We start from the raw sequence: 19,292 nt of genomic DNA, 5'->3' as shown, positions 1-19,292 counted from the left end.
TTATTACAGCAGCAGCAGTCAAAAGGATTCTTTCACGCTCCGGCTACGTCAGCAATGCGCTGTGACCGAATACTTTTTTTTTGTCTTTTTCTTTTTTCGTTCTTGCCTTTTGATTTATTTGCATGTTCATTGGAGAATTTAAAAAAAAGGTATGAAAAAAAAATTAGAAAATCAAAATCAAAAGAGATGACTAATTGTGACTCAAATCCCGTTCCTATATGTCTCCCCACCCGTTGAATCGTGTCAACATTTTCCGGGGAGGTCCGTTGCTGGAATTCGTAATAGTCATCATGTCGTGACTCGTTGGATTTTTTATTTTTTATTTTACTATTATTATTTGACCGGTGTGTGTGTGTGTACACACAGAAAAGAAAATTAAAAAAAAAAAAGGACATTCCATTCACGTCTTTTTAATATATATTTCCCTCCACAAAAAGAAAAAAAAAAAGAATCTGTGCTGACATAGAAAACAGGTGAAAGTCTTCCTTCTTTCTCTTCTTCCGACGAACATGGACGTTGACATCGCCTAACTCGCAGCGTTTATTGACGTGCCAGGCAGCGGTGTCCACATTGATATGCAAATAAATAGTTATTTTCTTCTTTCTTTTTTTCTTTCTTTCTTGTCCAAACTGCCGTCGCTTTCAGACTCTTTTCTCTTATGGCACGTACGTTTATTTTTAAGGCTATCGTATAAATATTGGCCGGCGCTATTTCGTCGGCACATGCGAGAAAGCGAAAAGGATCGCCTCCGATATTCGTTAATTTTTTTCGACTTGTCTCATCATTTCCCCCCAGCGCGCCTGTAACCCATCGACAGATTACCCACAGTCGTTATTAATAGCGCGGTTCATGTTGTGTATATTTATACAGTGAAGGTATTTTTTTCTTTTTTACTTATCGAATAAAATTGGCTGAGATATTGGTCGTAGAAATTGACGTCACCCGCGCGTTCGTCGGCGGCGGGATATTTCTTTTGGGTGCCGCGGACGTTACGTGCGCTCCAATGGCGTGTGCGTATTCTTTAGTTATTACGCATTACAGCCGACATATGAGCCAACTCGATACTATATGGGCGCGCATCTTATATCTATTTTTTCGCAGGGCGCTTATCATCATCTTTTTTTCCGCCTCTTTTCTTCTTCCGCACTGCTCCGAAGATGATGAGAAATTGGAGAGAAATGGAAAATGATTTTCCGGGGTCATTAACTTTCTAATCGTGCAGCCCGCACCTGTCTCGATTTTTATCCCGTCTTATACATCTTATCATATTTATCCTTTTTTTTTGTTGTGTGCTGTGTGCTTTCGTTTTTGATTCGATTTGGATTTTGTGATGATGGATTCTGGTTTCTTTTCTTCTCTTTCTCTCCTCGTCGGAGAACGAAATGCTCTTCTGGGATCTTGTTCTGATTCTCATCCATCACACAAGGGTAACACAGAGCATCCCCCCTCTGGAGAGGTAATAATATCAGGAAAGCTTTTGAAACAAAGGTATTATAAATCAACCGTAATTTTTGTTTTCGGTTTTGCGCTATAGGTAGGTGAGAAGAAACATGAAGCTTGCGACAGTTTATCAATCAATGATGATGTACTTCAAACCGAGAGAGATAGAGCCTATAGCTACCGGGGATGGAGATAATTAAAAGCAGCAAAAAAAAAAAGGTGAAACAAAAAACACAAAGCTACAGGCGAAGTTCTTTCTCGGGTGGTGTTTGTGAAAGGGAAAAAACAAAAAACAAATTTCCCTACAGCCGCAAAAGTCCGGTTCTCGTCTTCCGACAAATTTATTTTATTTTTTTGTTTTTCTCTCTCATCTTATAACTCGGGTTCTGATGCATCAAGAGTTTTGAAAGGCCCAGTCTTCTCTGCGTAAACTACGTCCAAACTCGCCCTTGTTGATTGTAACTGGCTGCCCGGGTGACGTTTAGTGCCAGCTGAACGCTGCTGCTGCTGCCATTTGGATTCTTACGCTCTTAAACGCGCTGCTGCCCAGATGGCCAACGAAACAATTTCGGTTTTTGGCGAGCTGAGAAAAGGCGGAGACCGAGAAACGGTGATTTTCTCCTGACGTCACTCTCCCCGCAGTCATCGGACTATAAAAATATTTCACAACCCGCCAGCGGGTTCGGTCATCAGGTATGTTATATTGAGAGCTATAGGCAAGGTTGTTGGAGGGGGCTCACTCCATATGTGGCGGGCTCTGTCGCAGCTTTCTCCGCTTTCATAGTCCACATATACACAACCGAAATCAGAGACTCACTGATAATGGCGATATCCGCGTTCATTTCGACGTGCGTTTTTTGTTGTTGTTGTTGTTTTGTTGTTGTGTGTGCTACCTAACTCAACCACGCACCAGCAGCATCGCTCGAGCAAACACCCAAGATGGTTGTTATTACATCTACACACACAGAGATTTGTATGTATGCGCATGCAGATGTGTCTGTGCACTTTTCTTGTCGCACTTCATCATTCACTCGCGTCTCTGCACCTCCTATAGAAGAACCAAATGATCATTTGTTTTTATCTTTGGCGTGTATGTGTGTCTATAAGTACATATTTGCTTAGTCGCAGTATTATGTATTGTGTAGGGCTGTACATACATGCATAATCACGAGTCGTGGGTGACCTACTGCGCAACCGAGAAGATATAGAATTCACGGTATAATCTGGCTGGGTACACAGGCTGGCTGGCTGCTGCCGTACCGTGGAAATGGTTTCACGTGCTCATTGATTTTCCTGCTCGACAGACCATATAGTCACGTTGCATGATGATGATGCGCGCGGTTCGGGGCTGGCTCAGCAACGGTTTATTATCCATCTTTTGACTGCTGCTGCTGGAAAGTTGCTATTTGCGCTCATGTATAAATAGTTCTTGTTCTTTTTTTCTCACATCACTTGGATCATGTCCATATATCCCGCCTACTTTTGCTGCATATTCCGTGGGGCGGAAAAAGAGAGAGAGAGGAAAAAAAAAAGATTTGAACCGTTTCTTAGTAGATATTATATACTTTCGTGCTGCTGCTGGAATGTCGAAGTGCTGGGAAAGCTCACGTCCTGGTGCGGTTGCCGTTCTACAAATCGTCATCATGCTTGCAATCCTCCTCCTTTCCTCCTTATTCCCCTCTTTCTCCACTTTACATGTCCACTTTCATCTTCTCGTTTTCAGCTGAGAAATCAGAAGAAGAAAAAAAACTAAATCTCTTGCCGAATAACCGCGCCGTTTCGTTTCGGAACTATTATAATCGAGTTCGTGCGCTCACGAAGCCGCAAAACGTTTCATTTCGTAGGCGTTTAAAATAACGGAAGAGAAATATTTCGTGTATATCAACTGTTGGGACCCGCTCAGCCAGCTGACACCTTTTAAGGGCTGAGATGAATAGCTCAATCACTTTCCAAAATTGGATAGACGAATTAAAGATTCGTGAGTTGCAGGTCTTGGTGGATTTCTTTCTGGCGGGTCCGCAGTATGGCTGACTGAAGGGGAAATCGCCCAAGCCGAATGACACTGGTATACGTCGCCGCGTGCTTATAAGTCTCCGACAATGTTGTTCAACCGGAATGGAGTTAAGAAAAATAAAAGGGAAAAAAACAAAACAAAAAACAGATATAGTCTCAACATGCAATGAAGAGATTGAGGACTCATCTCTACAGCTCCCATCTTCACCAATGACATGGAAACTAAAAACCGAAACCAAAAACGGTGGTCTAGCCTACTTGCAGCACACAAAAATCCTTATCGGATTTAATACATCAAGGGACGACCGCAGAACTCTTTTTCCTACTTGAATTGATGCCAGAATTAAAAATGAAAACAAGGAAAATGATTGTCAATGGGCAATTTTAAACCATGAAAAAATGAAACAGTTTTAGCGAAACGTCTTACTAAAGACTGGATCCATGAACGGAATATTATTTTAACCGATTTTAACCATTTATTCCTATCCGCAATGTTGCAGCGTCTCAGCAGTAGACGAGAGTATGCACACATACGTGCGTGGCATTTTAGTATCGAGTAAAGAGCCCAGGAGGTCCGCAATCCGCATCGATTGTCTACTGACGACTTGAAATAACGGCCACATAGTTTCAAAAACCATTGAGCATCGGCCATTCGAACTCGACGAAAGATTTTAAAGAAAAAGCTATATACACATAAATCATTCAATGTGTTTTTTTTTTATTTTGTTATGTTCCAATATGGAAATAACCAATCGTTTCTTTTGTATACATAGCACGCCGCCAGCAGCAGCAACATTAGAATTAGCAAGTTATTTCATGTAATTTAGTGTTGGTTTACTAAAATGATACCGTTAATATCTTTATATCTTTTGCATCAGAGTTGCGTCGTCATTATTTTCATCTTCGGATTATTCAATTTTTCTGATTGCTTTGGCGCCTACTGTTATTTTCATCAATTATAAACTTGTTTCTAAGGATCGTACAAAACATCGCAAAACATTTGATTACCGTATAGAGTGGACGTATTATATCATATTTTCATTATTTAAAGTTTTATAGCTCTCCTTATAATTTAAAATACTGTTAACCACCCAGCGCATTTAAGCCATTTAGAACATAAATCCTGAGCACTGTGACTGTTTCAACAAGAGTAGGTGGTATACTACATATAAAGGTGATAGATTATAGGGGAGAAAGGAACAAGAGCCTTGTTAATACAGTACTGTATATACGTATATATCTTAGATAAATGTGTTTGAAATGAGCCAGTCCTTATTCATGTTGGGATGAAGATGAGATGGCAACACATTCATTCCTTAGATGAAGAACTGGTTCTCACTACTGGCAAGATTAAAAAATTACATCATGATTTATTATCCATTTTTATTTTTATGATTTTACCTGAAAATAATTGGAGAGAGGCTTCAGACGAAGAGGGCGAAAGGCCCTACGTATATACAGGTCTTCAGTGTACGTTACAAGATGCAAGGATAAATTTTTGAAAAAGCCGCAATCAGGCACCTAGTAGAGGAATTTCGTACTGCTTTATCGAATCATGCTTGATAGCCTTGTCGTCTGCGTCATTCCCGCGTGCTGGGTGGTGTTTGTTTTTGTCAGGCTCAGGCTTCGGGTTATGACCGAAGAATAGAAACTTGAAAATTTGCTTTCGTGTTCCTACCACTGTTTTATGGAATAATTTGTCATTTAGAGAAATCTGGGAAGTAAAGAAGACACAGACAAAAAAATTATTTTATTTAAATTATTTTATGTTTAGGATAAAATGTTTGTTGATTTTGGGCTCAAAGTGCATACAAACTTTTGAGACAGCAAGCTTTTATTTAGGATACAATCTGTTTATTGAGAAAAGTGATGGCTCTATTGGCTCATAACTCATAACTGTGCACAACCATTTACCTCGAGTCTACAATAACTATAACTGTGACATGATCAGTTTATTCTATGTCCTTCCACTGCTTCATGAAAATGTGTTTATTGTATGTGTAGGTTGGGTTATTGCTATATTTTTTTGTTCCTTTAACTTTTACAAAATTCTTATTTGTTAATTAACAGATAAACAAGGGCCTATAAATATAGAATGCATCACATCACCATGCATGCAAATATTTTAAAACAACATTGAACCTGGCCAATTCAAGGAATGCTGCATACTTCAGGTTAATTCAATCTCGCTCAAGAGATTATGGTAATTTGAACTATTTTCAAACAGGTTTGTGGACCTTCAGTCGTGGCCATTTTAAAATCCTTGAAAATGCTGGTAGATCTCAGAAGAGTAGCACTGTAGCAGCTACCATCACAGACATAGAATGTCATCGGTGGTAATGGATACAGGAATGAGTGTTGAGATCCAAGAAAATAGTGAAATTCTCGTACTACGTGCTACCACTCGACTCGAAAATTTTCCTATTTTTCCATGAAAATTAACGATGAATCCAAAGTAAATTCAAGTTTATTTCTGTGCAACTTGTTTACGATGTGATTTATTCCGTATGTGTGTTGGATCAACTTTCATATATCTTATTTTAACTTAATGTAGGAAGGAACGCCCAAAGGCAACTAGCCTAGATAAGTAGCCTACCATCAATTTTTTTCATAAAATTGTCGTTCGCTGAATGCTTCATGCTGTTAAAACAGGTAAAACCCGATAATAGCTTAGTCACAATTTTGTGAATTCCTCCTTACATTCTAGGTTAATATTCATCGTAATTATCTGGAGTTTCTGTTGATATTGGTAGGTCAGTCACTACCCCAGTGTGGACACTTTTTTTTTTTAAAACATGTTTTCTCCAAATAATGCATTGACAAACAAGTATTGTTCTTCCTTCAAAAATTTTTAACTTTTATATGATGCTGTAAACTTTATTTTCAGTCATAGAGAAAGCTATGGAAACATAATCAAGGCCATGGGTATCTTCAGGTTTATTGCAGAAACTTTGGGGAAGTCACATGAAAAGATGCAGGTCACATACCAACATGTGTTGTATTTATCTGAATTTTTTACTCAAGCAGTAGGTAGCAATTAACTTAATTTTTTTGCATTAATGTTGTAGTAATATTTATTGGAATATTTCCTTTAGATTCAACATGACTGTTTGATGCCAAAGTAAGTTAGTTCTGGAACTCTAACTCAAACACAGATAACCGTTGCTGCTGCTGCCTTATTACAGTCACAGCCAGGAAAATTATTCTTTTCTTCAGAAAATTGTAAGTTTCATTTTTTGTCTGGACCCCCATACCCCCAATCTCATCAGATTTATTTGTATGTGATGTGTATCTGATTATCCATTTCTCGCGAGTCGTGATGTTAAGCCTCGGAAACAGAGTTCAGATAGCAATCCATCCGTTCCGTACCGTACTAATGTGGTAATCGTGAGGGAATCTTTTGGCCGTCAGTAGGTGGCTAAAATGGTTTATCCCTCATCCACCAGGTGACGCGAGTGTCTTCGTGAGGACGAAATAAAATCAGGGCTTCTGAGAGAAAGAGTCGCCATTTTTATTTGTTTGAGGTTTTGATGTAGCTTATTAATTAGCTTGATTGCTACTTGTTAGGCATTTTTCAGAATTTGTGATGGGTCTTAGTTGGTTCGGTTTGGCGGTTCGTGAGCTTGCTATTATTCTTGGTATAATTGATTCGATTAAATTATATTCATGTGCAATGAAAGTGGCCTGAATGAAAGTGTTTAATTTCATTTTTTATTTGTAGACGAATTTCGATGCTGAAAGACTTGGAAACCATGCTGTCCACCACGTCGAGAAGCTGAGTAACATTCTGTGTGTTCAATGGTAAAATTAACAATTAAACTGATTGCAATACATTTGAATCATAACAGTTGTAATGTTTGATTGCAGGCTCCTCTTAATAAAAGGAACTGAAGCCATCCATCTAGGGCTTCCATCCAATCATGCGGGCTGCATGGAAGTCACATTTACCTTTTGTGTGAACATCATGAACACATACACCATTTGAAGGTGACAATCTTATCCAGTTTAGATTTTACAATTAAAGTTTGATTAAGCTTTGCATTCATTGGTTAGTTTTAACATTTTGGGATTTTGTCAAGTCAACAGATATTTCCTTCAGGGTTGTGTTCTGTTATGGATTTTTTAAAGGGGGGTTTGTTGTAAGCAAGAAAGGTAGAAACTGAAAGAGGTTTTGTTTATTTGTTCCACTGTAGAGTATTCTTTAAAGTTTAAATGAATTTGTATTTAAATCTTAAATTAGTCATCTAGTTTCACATAAATTGAGTTTCAATGATAGGTATAATATGATGTTGCCATATAATATTTGGGTTGAATATTTGAACTTTGAAGTGATATAATGTAGCATATTTTTTTTAAATTTCATACAGAATTTCCAATGATGCTGAAGATTAATTTTACTTTGGTTATAGGTTCATGTTTACATAGCAGTGGTGTTGCTGTCCAATGTGGCGTGTTGTTGCAGCCTATGGTGGTGAAAGATACCTTCATCAAGTTGCTGTTCATTGTGCATCCAAGGTGATGGTTTTGTGCTACGGAAGTTACATCCAGTATTGTGTTAAATTGCCATTCATGCCTAAATTGCCTATGCAGTTTACCTTTTATATATTGAGAAGGAACAAAAAAAGTAATATGGGGAAGTTTATGTCAAACAAATAATAAACATGTCCGCGATTGGGGAATGAGGAAGAAGTTGGGGTGGGATACTTGATTATGATTTACTTAAAGAAGTGAGGTATATTTTTAATGTGCAGTACTTGGTGATAAAATCTGTTCACCTATATAACCTTCCCCACATCCACTCCTCAAACCCCTTAAGTACCAACATCAAATCCCACATCTACTTACATCCATTCCTCAAACCCCACATTGCCCAATCAAACTCACACAATTGTTGTATATCTATAACCATCTCTATATATATAAATAAAATGTCATTGTATATAAATTGTGTAAACTATATTTACTCTGGAACACTCACAAAATAAAAAATTCATTAAACAGAGCGTCCGGTTCAAGACAATTTTTATTGTGCGAGGCTTTTTAGCAAGCAATCCGCCACCCAATTTGACAAAAAGTGATGTTTTTTTTCACGGAATTTGCGTCAGACGGTTAAAAAATTTCTAGTTCAACAGTCTTGTGTAGAAATTTGCATATAGTCTACTGGTGCAAATTGCGATTCTTTAAGTTTGATTATTTAGGATATGTGTTAAAAAAATTGTGAGTAGCAATAAATTTAACTAATTCGCTTTTTCAGAATATTTTGAAGATAGATCACAAGCAGTGATCTATCTTCAAAATATTCTGAAAAAGCGAATTAGTTAAATTTATTGCTACTCACAATTTTTTTAACACATATCCTAAATAATCAAACTTAAAGAATCGCAATTTGCACCAGTAGACTAGATGCAAATTTCTACATCAGATTGTTGAATTAGAAATTTTGTAACCGTCTGACGCAATTTCCGTGAAAACAAACTATCACTTTTTGTCAAATTGGGTGGAGGATTGCTTGCTAAAACTCGCACATGCAGTGTCGGCGTAGATCCAGGGAGATTACCTGGAAATGGAAGAGGAGAGAAGAGTGCGAGGCAAGTTTTACTGGGGAGCGATTAGTCACTACTAGGCTTCCGGGTTAGACTCATGACCCTCTAAAAGTTTTCGTCGGATCATGCGCCTTCCAAGTCCCCGTTCGACCAGAGCCCTCCCCTCCTCCTGGTTTCACAGCGGGTGAGTGACCACCGGCGGGCGTTGGTTAGTGGTTAGTTAGGGAAACGGGGCCACAGAAAAGAAGGGAGCCCAGATATGCACTTTTAATTTATCTACATCAACATAATTTTCTTGAATTTCAGCGTTTTCTCCTCAGTTTCACCATCCCAATGGGTCAGTCTATGGAATGGCGGCGACAGATTCACCTAAAAGTAGATTTAAGTAGGATTTGATCAATAACAAGAACAATCATAATCAATAACAAGCATGATGCTATTATGAGGCGTAGAGAAACAAGTCAACAAAAAACAATGGAGAGCACTTCAAAAATATTGAATCAAATCAGCAAATCAAGAATATGCACTAATTGTTGTCTTATGCCATATTCTGTAGTAGGAAAAATTCAGGAAATTAATTCAGGATTAATTCAGGAAAAAGCCGAATTTCACATTCGGCTGTAATGTAAATAAGTACTAAATGAAGTACTAACTCCTTTAAAATCCGAAAGTAGACAAGCAAATTACCAAAGTCTAACAAGTGAGCTTTGTGGCTTACGGTCAGTTATCACACAAAATTAACGTTAACTGCCGATAAATGTCTTTAGAATTGCGTAAAGTAAAAGTAACTGAAACAGTGAAACTACTGTTTTTTTCTGACTGATGAAAAACGATCTAAGCCATCGTCTAGCTTTGTAAACAAGAGATGTTTAAAATTTTAAACAGCAAAATGAAAAGGATCCCTGCTCTAGCTAAATGGAGACTTATACTTAAATAAGAAAAAATCATACCAAACAAAAACAGGTAATAATAAACCTAATACTCACGCAATACTGCTACATTAGCACAGCCACAGTTCTTTCTTTTTAAGGTGTTATTCTCTGGAATTCCAAAATTCTGATCATGATCAAAAGAAGAAGTAAAAGGAATTAGTATAAACTTTACTGTAGGGCCTACAACTTACAGTAAAACTTACACCACGAATATGAAGAGAATTCCAGTTGGAAATTTTGCATTTGTTTCAATCATAATTCTCTTTCTTTGCAATTGAAGAACAGCCTGGATCATGCTATTTTCCATCACAAGGATCTCACTGTTTAAAAAAAATCAGACATCAAAAGAATTGATAAGTGTGAGATTGCAAGTCAAGGAAATAAAAAACACAAATTGTTAAATCAACTAAGCAGAATACCTATAGTGTTGGTTTCACACTTAATCTGCTTTACCACATTTTGCTACTTAACAAACTTTTTGAAATGTTTAATAGTTCACTTTATACTCATCGAAAAGTGAAAGACAGCAACTAACCATGCACTAACCATGGCAGTCATTGTTGTTATTAAACTGCAGTGGCACCTGGTGGAGGATTTCATCTAGAATAAATCCTAGAAACAGGATGCATCTAGAATTTGAAAAAAATAAGTTGATTGTTGGGCTATAAACATAAAAAAACTGGGTCGAGATAAACCTACATGACATGCAAAGCTCAATTTCATACTTGAAATCACGAAATAAAGGCAACCAGTAAAAGGAAGTCCATCATAGAATGTACACCTAGGAAAAAATCAGATTGTAAATTCGTAGAAGAATCTAAAGATGCAACATGCAGAAGTCACTTATGAAGTCTAACTTCCCCGTGCGGTCGCAATCGAGCGGACTAAGTTCAATAAACAAATGAATGAATTATAAAATGTATGGTTAAAATCAACGAAAATCAATGAATGAAAATAAACTATATAAATTATTTATAGTTATTTCTTCGTACGTTTTTCATTACATTTAACAGAATCATCAATATTAATAGCAAAATTTATGTAGAATTGTTTATTAAACTGACCGCCCGGTTCAATACACAGCCAATCAAAGCGGGGGGAGACACTGCAGTGATTGACTGAACCAGGGAGATTACCCGGCCATGGTTAAGAGACACCGGAAAAAGAGCGAAGAGAGCCGAGGAACAGCTTTTAAGAGAGCAATGCATCATAGTAGACTTCCGGCTTAGACTCATGAGCAACAGATTTCATCGAATCATGCGCCTTGCAAGTCCCCGTTCGACCAAACATCTCCCTTCCTCCTGGTTGTCGCAGCGAGTGAGTGACCACCGGCGCGCGTTGGTTAGTGGTTATTTAGGGAAACGGGGCCACTGAAGAAGAGAGCCCAGATATGCACTTGTAATTTTTCTACATCTACATTATTTATTGACGAGTCTTGAATTTCAGCAACCTCTCCTCAGTTTTACCAATGGATCAAGTCTATGGAACGGCAGCAAACGATGAAACTGAAAAACGAATAGAGATGTTAATTAAAAGTCAATAACTGAACGAAACATCAAGCATTACCTCAACGCCGGTACCAAGAGACGACATATCGACAAAATGCAGCCGATAAAATAAGACCGACAGCCATCAGGCAACATTGACTATTTTACCCAACTGTTCAACACTGCATATACTGCATGGACACCAACATAGGCAAATGAAACATTTAAGTGTGATGTTGAACTGCAAGTCTGCACCAAACTCCATTTCAGAGGATCTCTCAATTGGAAAGGGGCTGCAAAACCACTGTACACCAAACAGCAACACCATAAACATCAAACCAACCACAAACTCCTACAAAGCAAAAGAACATTAATGAAACAAAAACATTTTGAAATGTGAAAAAGGGTACCAATAATAAAATTTACTAAATTTAAAAATAATAATAAATAGAAATTAAAAAAGAAACCAGGAAATAATTTTGTACATCTATTTCCAATATGTTACAAAAACTTGGTAATACTAATTACTAAGTGGGATTTTTGTTCTAGTGGGACTAATTTAATTGGAAGAAAATTGAAAAAAAAAACTCAGTGGAAGCTGACCACTAATGTGGCTATTTTTGAAGGGATAAACCCTAATTTTCTACATCACATAAAATTAAACTTGTCTGTTGAATACAAAATAAAACTAAAAAAAAAAACAAGCAAACAAAGAAAAAACAAAAATTGCCAATACAACCAATAATATCAATATAATTACCTATTCAAGAAGTCTTCCTGCAATGACACTTCACATAACACCAGCTTGATAAACTGCACGCAGCAGCTGCACCTCAACTTGACTCGATCACACCTTTCATCAGCTGGCTGCAACACAACCATGTTAATGAACGACAGCCATGAAGCTCTGACTTTGTTGTGTTTTCAATTTCTGCAACAGTTGAGCAAAGAGATCTCTGTCTCTGAACTAAACATCAACTAATAAAACCTATATTATTGCATTATTGCAGGGAAATTTATCAACAAAATTACTTTACCAGCTCTGAAGTGTTTCTGCACAAGATGAGACGTACAGCCGAATAGGTACAGCTAACAATGGCCGACATTTCGGCAAAATGGACAGCAGTTTCGACTCACGTCGTCACATTATTTGGCCAAGTGAAATTATATGCCAGATTGCCTGTAAATTCAGACAGAAACGTTAAGATTAATCAAATTTAAGAAATCCAAACTAGCACTACCAATTACATTTCATGTCTGAAAATGTAGGTAGACAGTTCGACACCGCAATTCCGTAATGAATTTGGAATACACTTTCAGTCAGCGTCTCGGAACTAATATTTCGTCCTCACGAAGACACTCGCGTCACCTGGTGGATGAGGGATAAACCATTTTAGCCACCTACTGACGGCCAAAAGATTCCCTCACGATTACCACATTAGTACGGTACGGAACGGATGGATTGCTATCTGAACTCTGTTTCCGAGGCTTAACATCACGACTCGCGAGAAATGGATAATCAGATACACATCACATACAAATAAATCTGATGAGATTGGGGGTATGGGGGTCCAGACAAAAAATGAAACTTACAATTTTCTGAAGAAAAGAATAATTTTCCTGGCTGTGACTGTAAGGCAGCAGCAGCAACGGTTATATGTGTTTGAGTTCGAGTTCCAGAACTAACTTACTTTGTTATCAAACAGTCATGTTGAATCTAAAGGAAATATTCCAATAAATATTACTACAACATTAATGCAATAAAATTAAGTTAATTGCAACCTACTGCTTGAGTAAAAAATTCAGATAAATACAACACATGTTGGTATGTGACCTGCATCTTTTCATGTGACTTCCCCAAAGTTTCTGCAATAAACCTGAAGATACCCATGGCCTTGATTATGTTTCCATAGCTTTCTCTATGACTGAAAATAAAGTTTACAGCATCATATAAAAGTTAAAAATTTTTGAAGGAAGAACAATACTTATTGTTTGTCAATGCATTATTTGTAGAAAACATGTTTAAAAAAAAAAACAAGTGTCCACACTGGGGTAGTGACTGACCTACCAATATCAACAGAAACTCCAGATAATTACGATGAATATTATCCTAGAATGTAAGGAGGAATTCACAAAATTGTGACTAAGCTATTATCGGGTTTTACCTGTTTTAACAGCATGAAGCATTCAGCTGAACGACAATTTTATGAAAAAAATTGATGGTAGGCTACTTGTCTAGGCTAGTTGCCTTTGGCGTTCCTTCCTACAAGCGGCTACAAGTTAAAATAAGATATATGAAAGGTGATCCAACACACAAACGGAATAAATGACATCGCAAACAAGTTGCACAGAAATAAACTTGAATTTACTTTGAATTCATCGTTAATCATCGCTAATTTTCATGGAAAAATAAGAAAACTAGACAACGAAGCTCGACAATCTGCCAATCTGCCACCACATGAAAAATGACGACACCTACGTCAACTATTGGACACCTCTGACAATCCAAGTCCGAAACGCAATTAGTTTTGTGAGGCAAAACAATTTTTTTAAAATTTAGTGATGTGCTGGCATGTGGCATCCCGTTCCGGTGTGCGAGGTTCCGGTTCCCGTAAGAATAGGAAATGTGAAGTAAAATATAAAAAATCAAATGATAAAAAAAAAAAAAAATGAATTTCAAAATGAATGTTGTGAATAGTGAATCATGAATCTAACGGTATGATGAATCAGGAGGGGGCAGGAGTGGCGGATCATTTTGAATTTCATTTTATCTTAAGCTTTTTTTATGATTTACTTCATATTTACCTCGCACACCGGAACGGGATTCACGTTTTTAAAAGAGGTTGGATGTGGAAAATGTTGCATGAAAGAATTAAAAGCGATCATGGTTCGCTTCTATGCAACTAGATGGAAAAGTTGAGGCTTTCAAAAAATTTAAATCCAGTGAAAATGATTCATTTCTATTTTCAGTTTGCTCGAATTCCACAATGAAGGACCTTATTTTCACTAAATAACTGCAGTTCCATCAAAACACGCGAACTGTGCATAACATTTTGTTTGTCCAGTCGCAAAGTACAAACCACTCTAGAACTATATTGAAAAGGCTTTCTTAAGATCTTTAACTGTATCGTTAACATGTGAAACCAAATCCGCGTTAGCTCTTTTTTCAATTTCTCCTACAGTTGACCACCAGCGCTCGAAAGAGTTGATGGCGTGTACAAAGGTGCCCGCTGAAATTTGACCTTTATCCTGACTCAAATGTTCAAGAAGCCTGGTAATCGCAACCAAATTGGATAATACCTGTGGTGGAATAAATACGTGTTTTAGCCGTTTAATAAAAAAATTTCCCAAAGGTGTAAGTGTATATATACTACCATTTCATCTTCGTCGATTTTGAGAGCTTCAAAAATTTCGTCCAACATCATCTTAGCCAAAACGTTTCGGACCCGGAATGCTGCAATGATAGCTTTTGATATCTGATGCAGACAAGTTACATCGCCTTGCTCTTCAGACTTAAACGTTCAACGATAATACGAAATTACAAATAAGATAAAATTTTTTTATTTTAATGGGAAATACCTGTTGATATTGGAACATTTCTTTTCGTATGGTGTCTCCCATTTTACGTACGATTGTACGTATACTTTCGTGTTTTTCTGGACTATGTCGATGGCACTCTTCCATGATCTTTCTTATAACATTTCTCATTACAATCCAATCGTCCTGTTGAAATTTCAAAACCAGATAATTTTTTCAAACAAAAGATGCTTAAATTTTAATTTACATACCTCATTCAAGGACACTTCCTCGCTAGTCTCAGAAGATTCTGTTGCTGAGGGACGTTCTAACACGTAGAAAATTATATCGTTGATTTGGCGATCACATTCAGCATCACATTCATTTCCAATCGAACGCTCAGTCCAAATAAAAACCAAGGAACTATGTGCACAATTCATGGCGAGGGTCAAGTGACTAGATGACGGAAATCGTTTAACCGCTTGAAGAACAGTACTCAAAAACTGGCGATGGACTTCCGAACTCATAGAGTGAATCACGACTAAGTTGCTAATGGAGGCAACGACGGAAAAAATAAGATCCCCCTCTAATGGATTCAGATTTTCATCTACCATTAATCTATTTAAAAATAATAATAAAAAAAATATATATATATAAATATGAATGATAAAATGTCAAAATCATTTTTAAAACCTTGTTATCCAATCGAGAACTCCTAAGATTTTTTCTTGTGATTCTGTATACTTCAATTCTTCATCTTTTGTTCGTTTGTAAAAGGAGGTTAATACCAGAAGAGTTCTCACATACACCGAAGCCGCCACAAACAAGAAACTATCTTTATTGTTTAACATCTCGGGATTGTTTTCAATGATCAACGTCACAGCCTTTAAGCTGTCGCACAGTTGTTCCATCTATATGAGTCAATGAAATTATTTTATACATGATGACTGCAGCTTTAAAGGTAATAATGTAACAATAAGAATAAGCATATTTACTGGTATGAGATTTTTGCGCAAAATGATCTTTTTATTGTAGGGATGTTGTAAGATGTAAATCAAACAACGTAATCCCAGCATAGGTTTACCCTTGTTGGTTTTTTTAAAGGAAACCCGCTTCTTTCCAGTACCTATACAATTTGCGAGGAGATTGAGGTCTTATTTCAACACTAGATTTCTTAAACTGTACCTTTTCTAGTCCGAGAATCACAATTTTCAGAAGACTGATCGGATACAAATGAAATTAAAATTTCATGGAGATGATCAGTTATGAACTCCAATAAATCTTCTCCTCGACCCCAATTACACATGACGTCCACCAAATGACCAAACTCTTTACAGGTGGCTTCGTCAGTTAGTGATTTCAACTGAGACTTGACGAAACTTAGCACCAAAGTAGATGCAGTGGATGACATCAATCCATAGAGATAGATGAGCGAACGGAGACCGTCCGAATTCTAAGAAAATAATAGGGGGAAAAATAATGAAGCGTAAAATTTCACGAGGGGAATAAAAACAGGCTTACCTTGAAATAGCGGAAAAATAAGGAACACGTTTTATGGAAACGAGACTTAATTTCATCCCAGAACGCAACATTTTGCGGCGCCTTAAATTTCGTCTTATTGCCACTCAGTAGGATGCACATAACATCGATCAGTCCAATGATGCTCGATTCATTAAATTCCTCGTTGCTGCCATCGTCTTCCCCATCACCGTCGGTGGATTCATCTGCTGCAAATAAATTAAATATAGGGATTCAGGAAAAGAATAAATAGAGTAAAGTGTGTGTGAGTAACCTTGATTTTCTTTATCTTCGTCTCCGATCGTCTCTTCAGTTCTCTCAACCTGCTCTCCTCTTCGAGACCTTTTCGCCACGCGGGAACGATTCTGACGAGCTGTTTCCTCTCTTTCTTGGCTAATTCTATTCTGTTCCAATTTCTTGTGAATATGATTCCGTAAAAACTTCCATATAATTAAGATCAGTTCTGCCATTTGCTCAACTCCCACGCAGTTATCAATATGCTGATAAAATTTTCTCGAAGCTTCCCGGTTATCCTGCAAGACAATAACAAACTAGAGTTATTTCGCATTTTAAAAGTTTACAGATTATAAAATTTACAATGACAAGTCGTAAGCAGCGTTGGAACACAATATCTGGTGTAGCTTTAGGATAATAAAACGGGGCCAAAAGTGCCACTAAACGACGACAGACATTTTTCGATGAATCCATTGCAAGTCTGGCGACTAAATGACTTACTTCAATCACCTAAAAAAAAATGAAAAAATGATACGAAGATGAATGTTATTCGAATCCTAGATACATAAATTCTAACCGGGCATACACACCTCCCACAATTTGCTGATTTTTAACTTTTGGACGTGAGTTAACAAAAAAACATATTCAGCCCGAACCTGCGGTAAATTAATTATGAAATGGTGTTACAGTAGGGTATCTATACAAATGTACCTTTTCATTGGGATCATGAAGTACTTTGTTGGTAAGGGGGATCATTTTCTCGAGGAGATTATGAGTTTGATTACTTCCTAACATGGTAACTAGTCCTTTAACAACGTTGGCACGGACATCAGCAGAGGAAGAATCATATAATAACTTTCTCAACAATGCTGTAATAAAATCTTGAATAATGTGGACCGGAACAATTTCCCAATATTCTGTTAAAATTCGACACGTGCCCTAAAATAACCATGCATTAATAAAGGTAGATTCATCAAGCAAACATCAACAGATTCAAGGGAAAGCCAACCTGTATGGCGATTGATCGAACAAGAGGAACGGGATCCATGAGAGCGGCAAGCATAATTTGCCACTGCTTATTACGAACAACTTCATCTTCTTCCACCCCTTCGCCACTCTCAAAAGGGAAAGCGTCAAAAAACAGACACAACGCATTTGCTCGAACCTATTTTCCAACGTCAGAAGACCATTCTTATTATTTGGGTAAGCAATTTAATTACAATAGTTTTAATTCATTACCAGACCATTAGAAGCTTCCAAATAGCGCCAAAGAATTGGTTTATAGAGGTTGTTAATAAGAATCGCAACAGTACGCTGCTTTCTCTGACGATGAAGTGCATGCAGCAAATGGAAGAGTAGCTTGTTCATAGGTACCTGTTGCAAGAAAACGATAAAACAAATTTTTAATCCACATAGAAGAGATATGAATTATTCAAAACTGTTACCTTATTCATTCCACCTTCAACCGCACCTACTGGTGTTCGAAAGGCAATGACAGCATTGTACATTATGTCTTGAATAGAAAATTCTATGTCTGCTCGGGATTCTTCAGTAACTACCGATCTCCACGCTTTAAAATAAATTTCTCCCAATGCTTCGCAATCGGATATTGTTGCAAGTGGAATAAACTTTTTTATTGTTTTCTGCAATGCCTGATGTGCGTCCGTAAAGATAAAAATGTTTAAATAAAGAAAATGTTACGAAAGCCAATTTGGTTGTCATGAAACGCTTCATTACCTGCACAACAGAGGGGCCAAAGTTAAAAAGACAGGCAATGCATTTTCGACCTTCATTGGAGCTTATAAATTTTGAATTTGAAATACTAGAAAGGAAAAGTTCTAGCAGTCCAGATCTTTCAAGAATCTGGGGATTCAACTTTCCAATAGATCCTTTTAGGCTCCATAACTGCTTCACTGAAGTCATCTGCAGACACAAAAGTTATTTAAATTATTTAAGTTGTAACATCAACTAATGTATAACCTACTGTTGCTTTTGGATGTAGAGCATGGGTTAGAAGCCAAGAGATAACATTTACAGAGAGAATCATTTCAAGTTCAGGATGAACCTTCCAGTAATGCTCGCTCATTTCACAAATACTTGCTCCTGCTTTCTTGCATGTAACCAATTTCAGAGATCCATTCATAGCTTTTAACGATGGGCTCAATCCTTGAGGCTCATTTCTTGAAATGTTCTCTATTGTGTAAGTTGCCATGGAAGACATAATTAGTAAAACTTTCATGATTGAATCCTTTTCGGGTGAATCAGGGTTTTCTTTCAAAGAATTTGTCATGTCCATCACCCATTTGATAAAAACTGTCCATATTCCACATAACTCATTCTTGGACAGACGATCAACTGATTCTTTGACAGCTAAGTTGTTCTATAAAAGATAAATGTTAAAATCTGAGAAGCCTTGCTTAATACACGAAACGTAAAACACGTTGCTCTTTACCTGAGATTTAGCTTTCTCGAACCACTCGATGAAAACTGTATAATCAGATGATTCAACAGCTCGAAGAAGAGCTTGGTGATCCATTTCATCTACTTTTTAGACTATATGATAGTGAATTTTGCGCTCAAACTCTGATTATATATTAAGTCACACCAGT

The 19,292-nt window shown here is 37.1% G+C and overlaps 1 protein-coding gene and 2 long non-coding RNA genes across 14 annotated transcripts in view; 1 reads left to right on the top strand and 2 right to left on the bottom strand.

The window, feature by feature from the left end:
* LOC124195815 overlaps nt 1-8,453 on the top strand; it is a 35,813-nt gene extending 27,360 nt beyond the window's left edge. Inside the window, exons 3-12 of one of the 7 annotated variants that reach the window (XR_006875439.1) lie at nt 1,102-5,447; nt 5,524-5,627; nt 5,681-5,908; nt 6,008-6,105; nt 6,161-6,280; nt 6,341-6,483; nt 6,549-6,675; nt 7,175-7,254; nt 7,321-7,440; nt 7,863-8,453. This is a non-coding gene — a long non-coding RNA (uncharacterized LOC124195815). Of the gene's footprint in view, nt 1-1,101; nt 5,458-5,523; nt 5,909-6,007; nt 6,106-6,160; nt 6,281-6,340; nt 6,484-6,548; nt 6,676-6,712; nt 7,092-7,174; nt 7,255-7,320; nt 7,441-7,862 lie in introns of those variants that run through there. The other 6 variants (XR_006875437.1, XR_006875443.1, XR_006875444.1 and 3 more) reach the window with 6 other exon arrangements.
* A 725-nt stretch (nt 8,454-9,178) lies between these two features.
* On the bottom strand, nt 9,179-14,199 carry LOC124195779. 5 transcript variants are annotated; one of them, XR_006875420.1, is made up of 12 exons: nt 13,785-14,199; nt 13,581-13,678; nt 13,401-13,525; nt 13,198-13,340; nt 12,664-13,132; nt 12,453-12,595; nt 12,176-12,393; nt 11,495-11,767; nt 10,348-11,433; nt 10,132-10,248; nt 9,983-10,052; nt 9,179-9,365 (listed from the first exon to the last, which is right to left on the bottom strand). It is a non-coding gene; the product is annotated as an uncharacterized LOC124195779 (long non-coding RNA). The 5 variants fall into 5 exon arrangements; XR_006875422.1 differs by having other exon boundaries at nt 13,484-13,525; nt 13,785-14,198; XR_006875417.1 differs by having other exon boundaries at nt 13,401-13,479; nt 13,785-14,197.
* A 155-nt stretch (nt 14,200-14,354) lies between these two features.
* LOC124195662 (condensin-2 complex subunit G2-like) lies at nt 14,355-19,276 on the bottom strand. Of its 2 annotated transcripts, none has more exons than XM_046590178.1 (18): nt 19,136-19,276; nt 18,668-19,063; nt 18,421-18,606; nt 18,129-18,335; nt 17,923-18,057; nt 17,693-17,848; nt 17,395-17,622; nt 17,274-17,339; nt 17,047-17,193; nt 16,724-16,982; nt 16,453-16,658; nt 16,117-16,384; nt 15,927-16,057; nt 15,625-15,842; nt 15,204-15,549; nt 14,995-15,138; nt 14,790-14,927; nt 14,355-14,715 (listed from the first exon to the last, which is right to left on the bottom strand). In XM_046590178.1, the coding sequence occupies exons 1-18, from the start codon at nt 19,217-19,219 to the stop codon at nt 14,506-14,508; spliced, it is 3,525 nt and encodes a 1,174-aa protein (XP_046446134.1). In that variant the 5' UTR covers nt 19,220-19,276; the 3' UTR covers nt 14,355-14,505. The 2 variants fall into 2 exon arrangements, with proteins under 2 accessions (XP_046446134.1, XP_046446144.1); XM_046590188.1 differs by having other exon boundaries at nt 16,453-16,655.
* Between the last annotated feature and the right edge of the window lie 16 nt (nt 19,277-19,292).

Source organism: Daphnia pulex, chromosome 1 (assembly GCF_021134715.1).
Source record: "Daphnia pulex isolate KAP4 chromosome 1, ASM2113471v1".
Taxonomy (NCBI): Eukaryota; Metazoa; Arthropoda; class Branchiopoda; order Diplostraca; family Daphniidae; genus Daphnia; species Daphnia pulex.
Note: the sequence above shows the minus strand (reverse complement) of the source record. Positions and strands in the feature narration are given on the sequence as shown.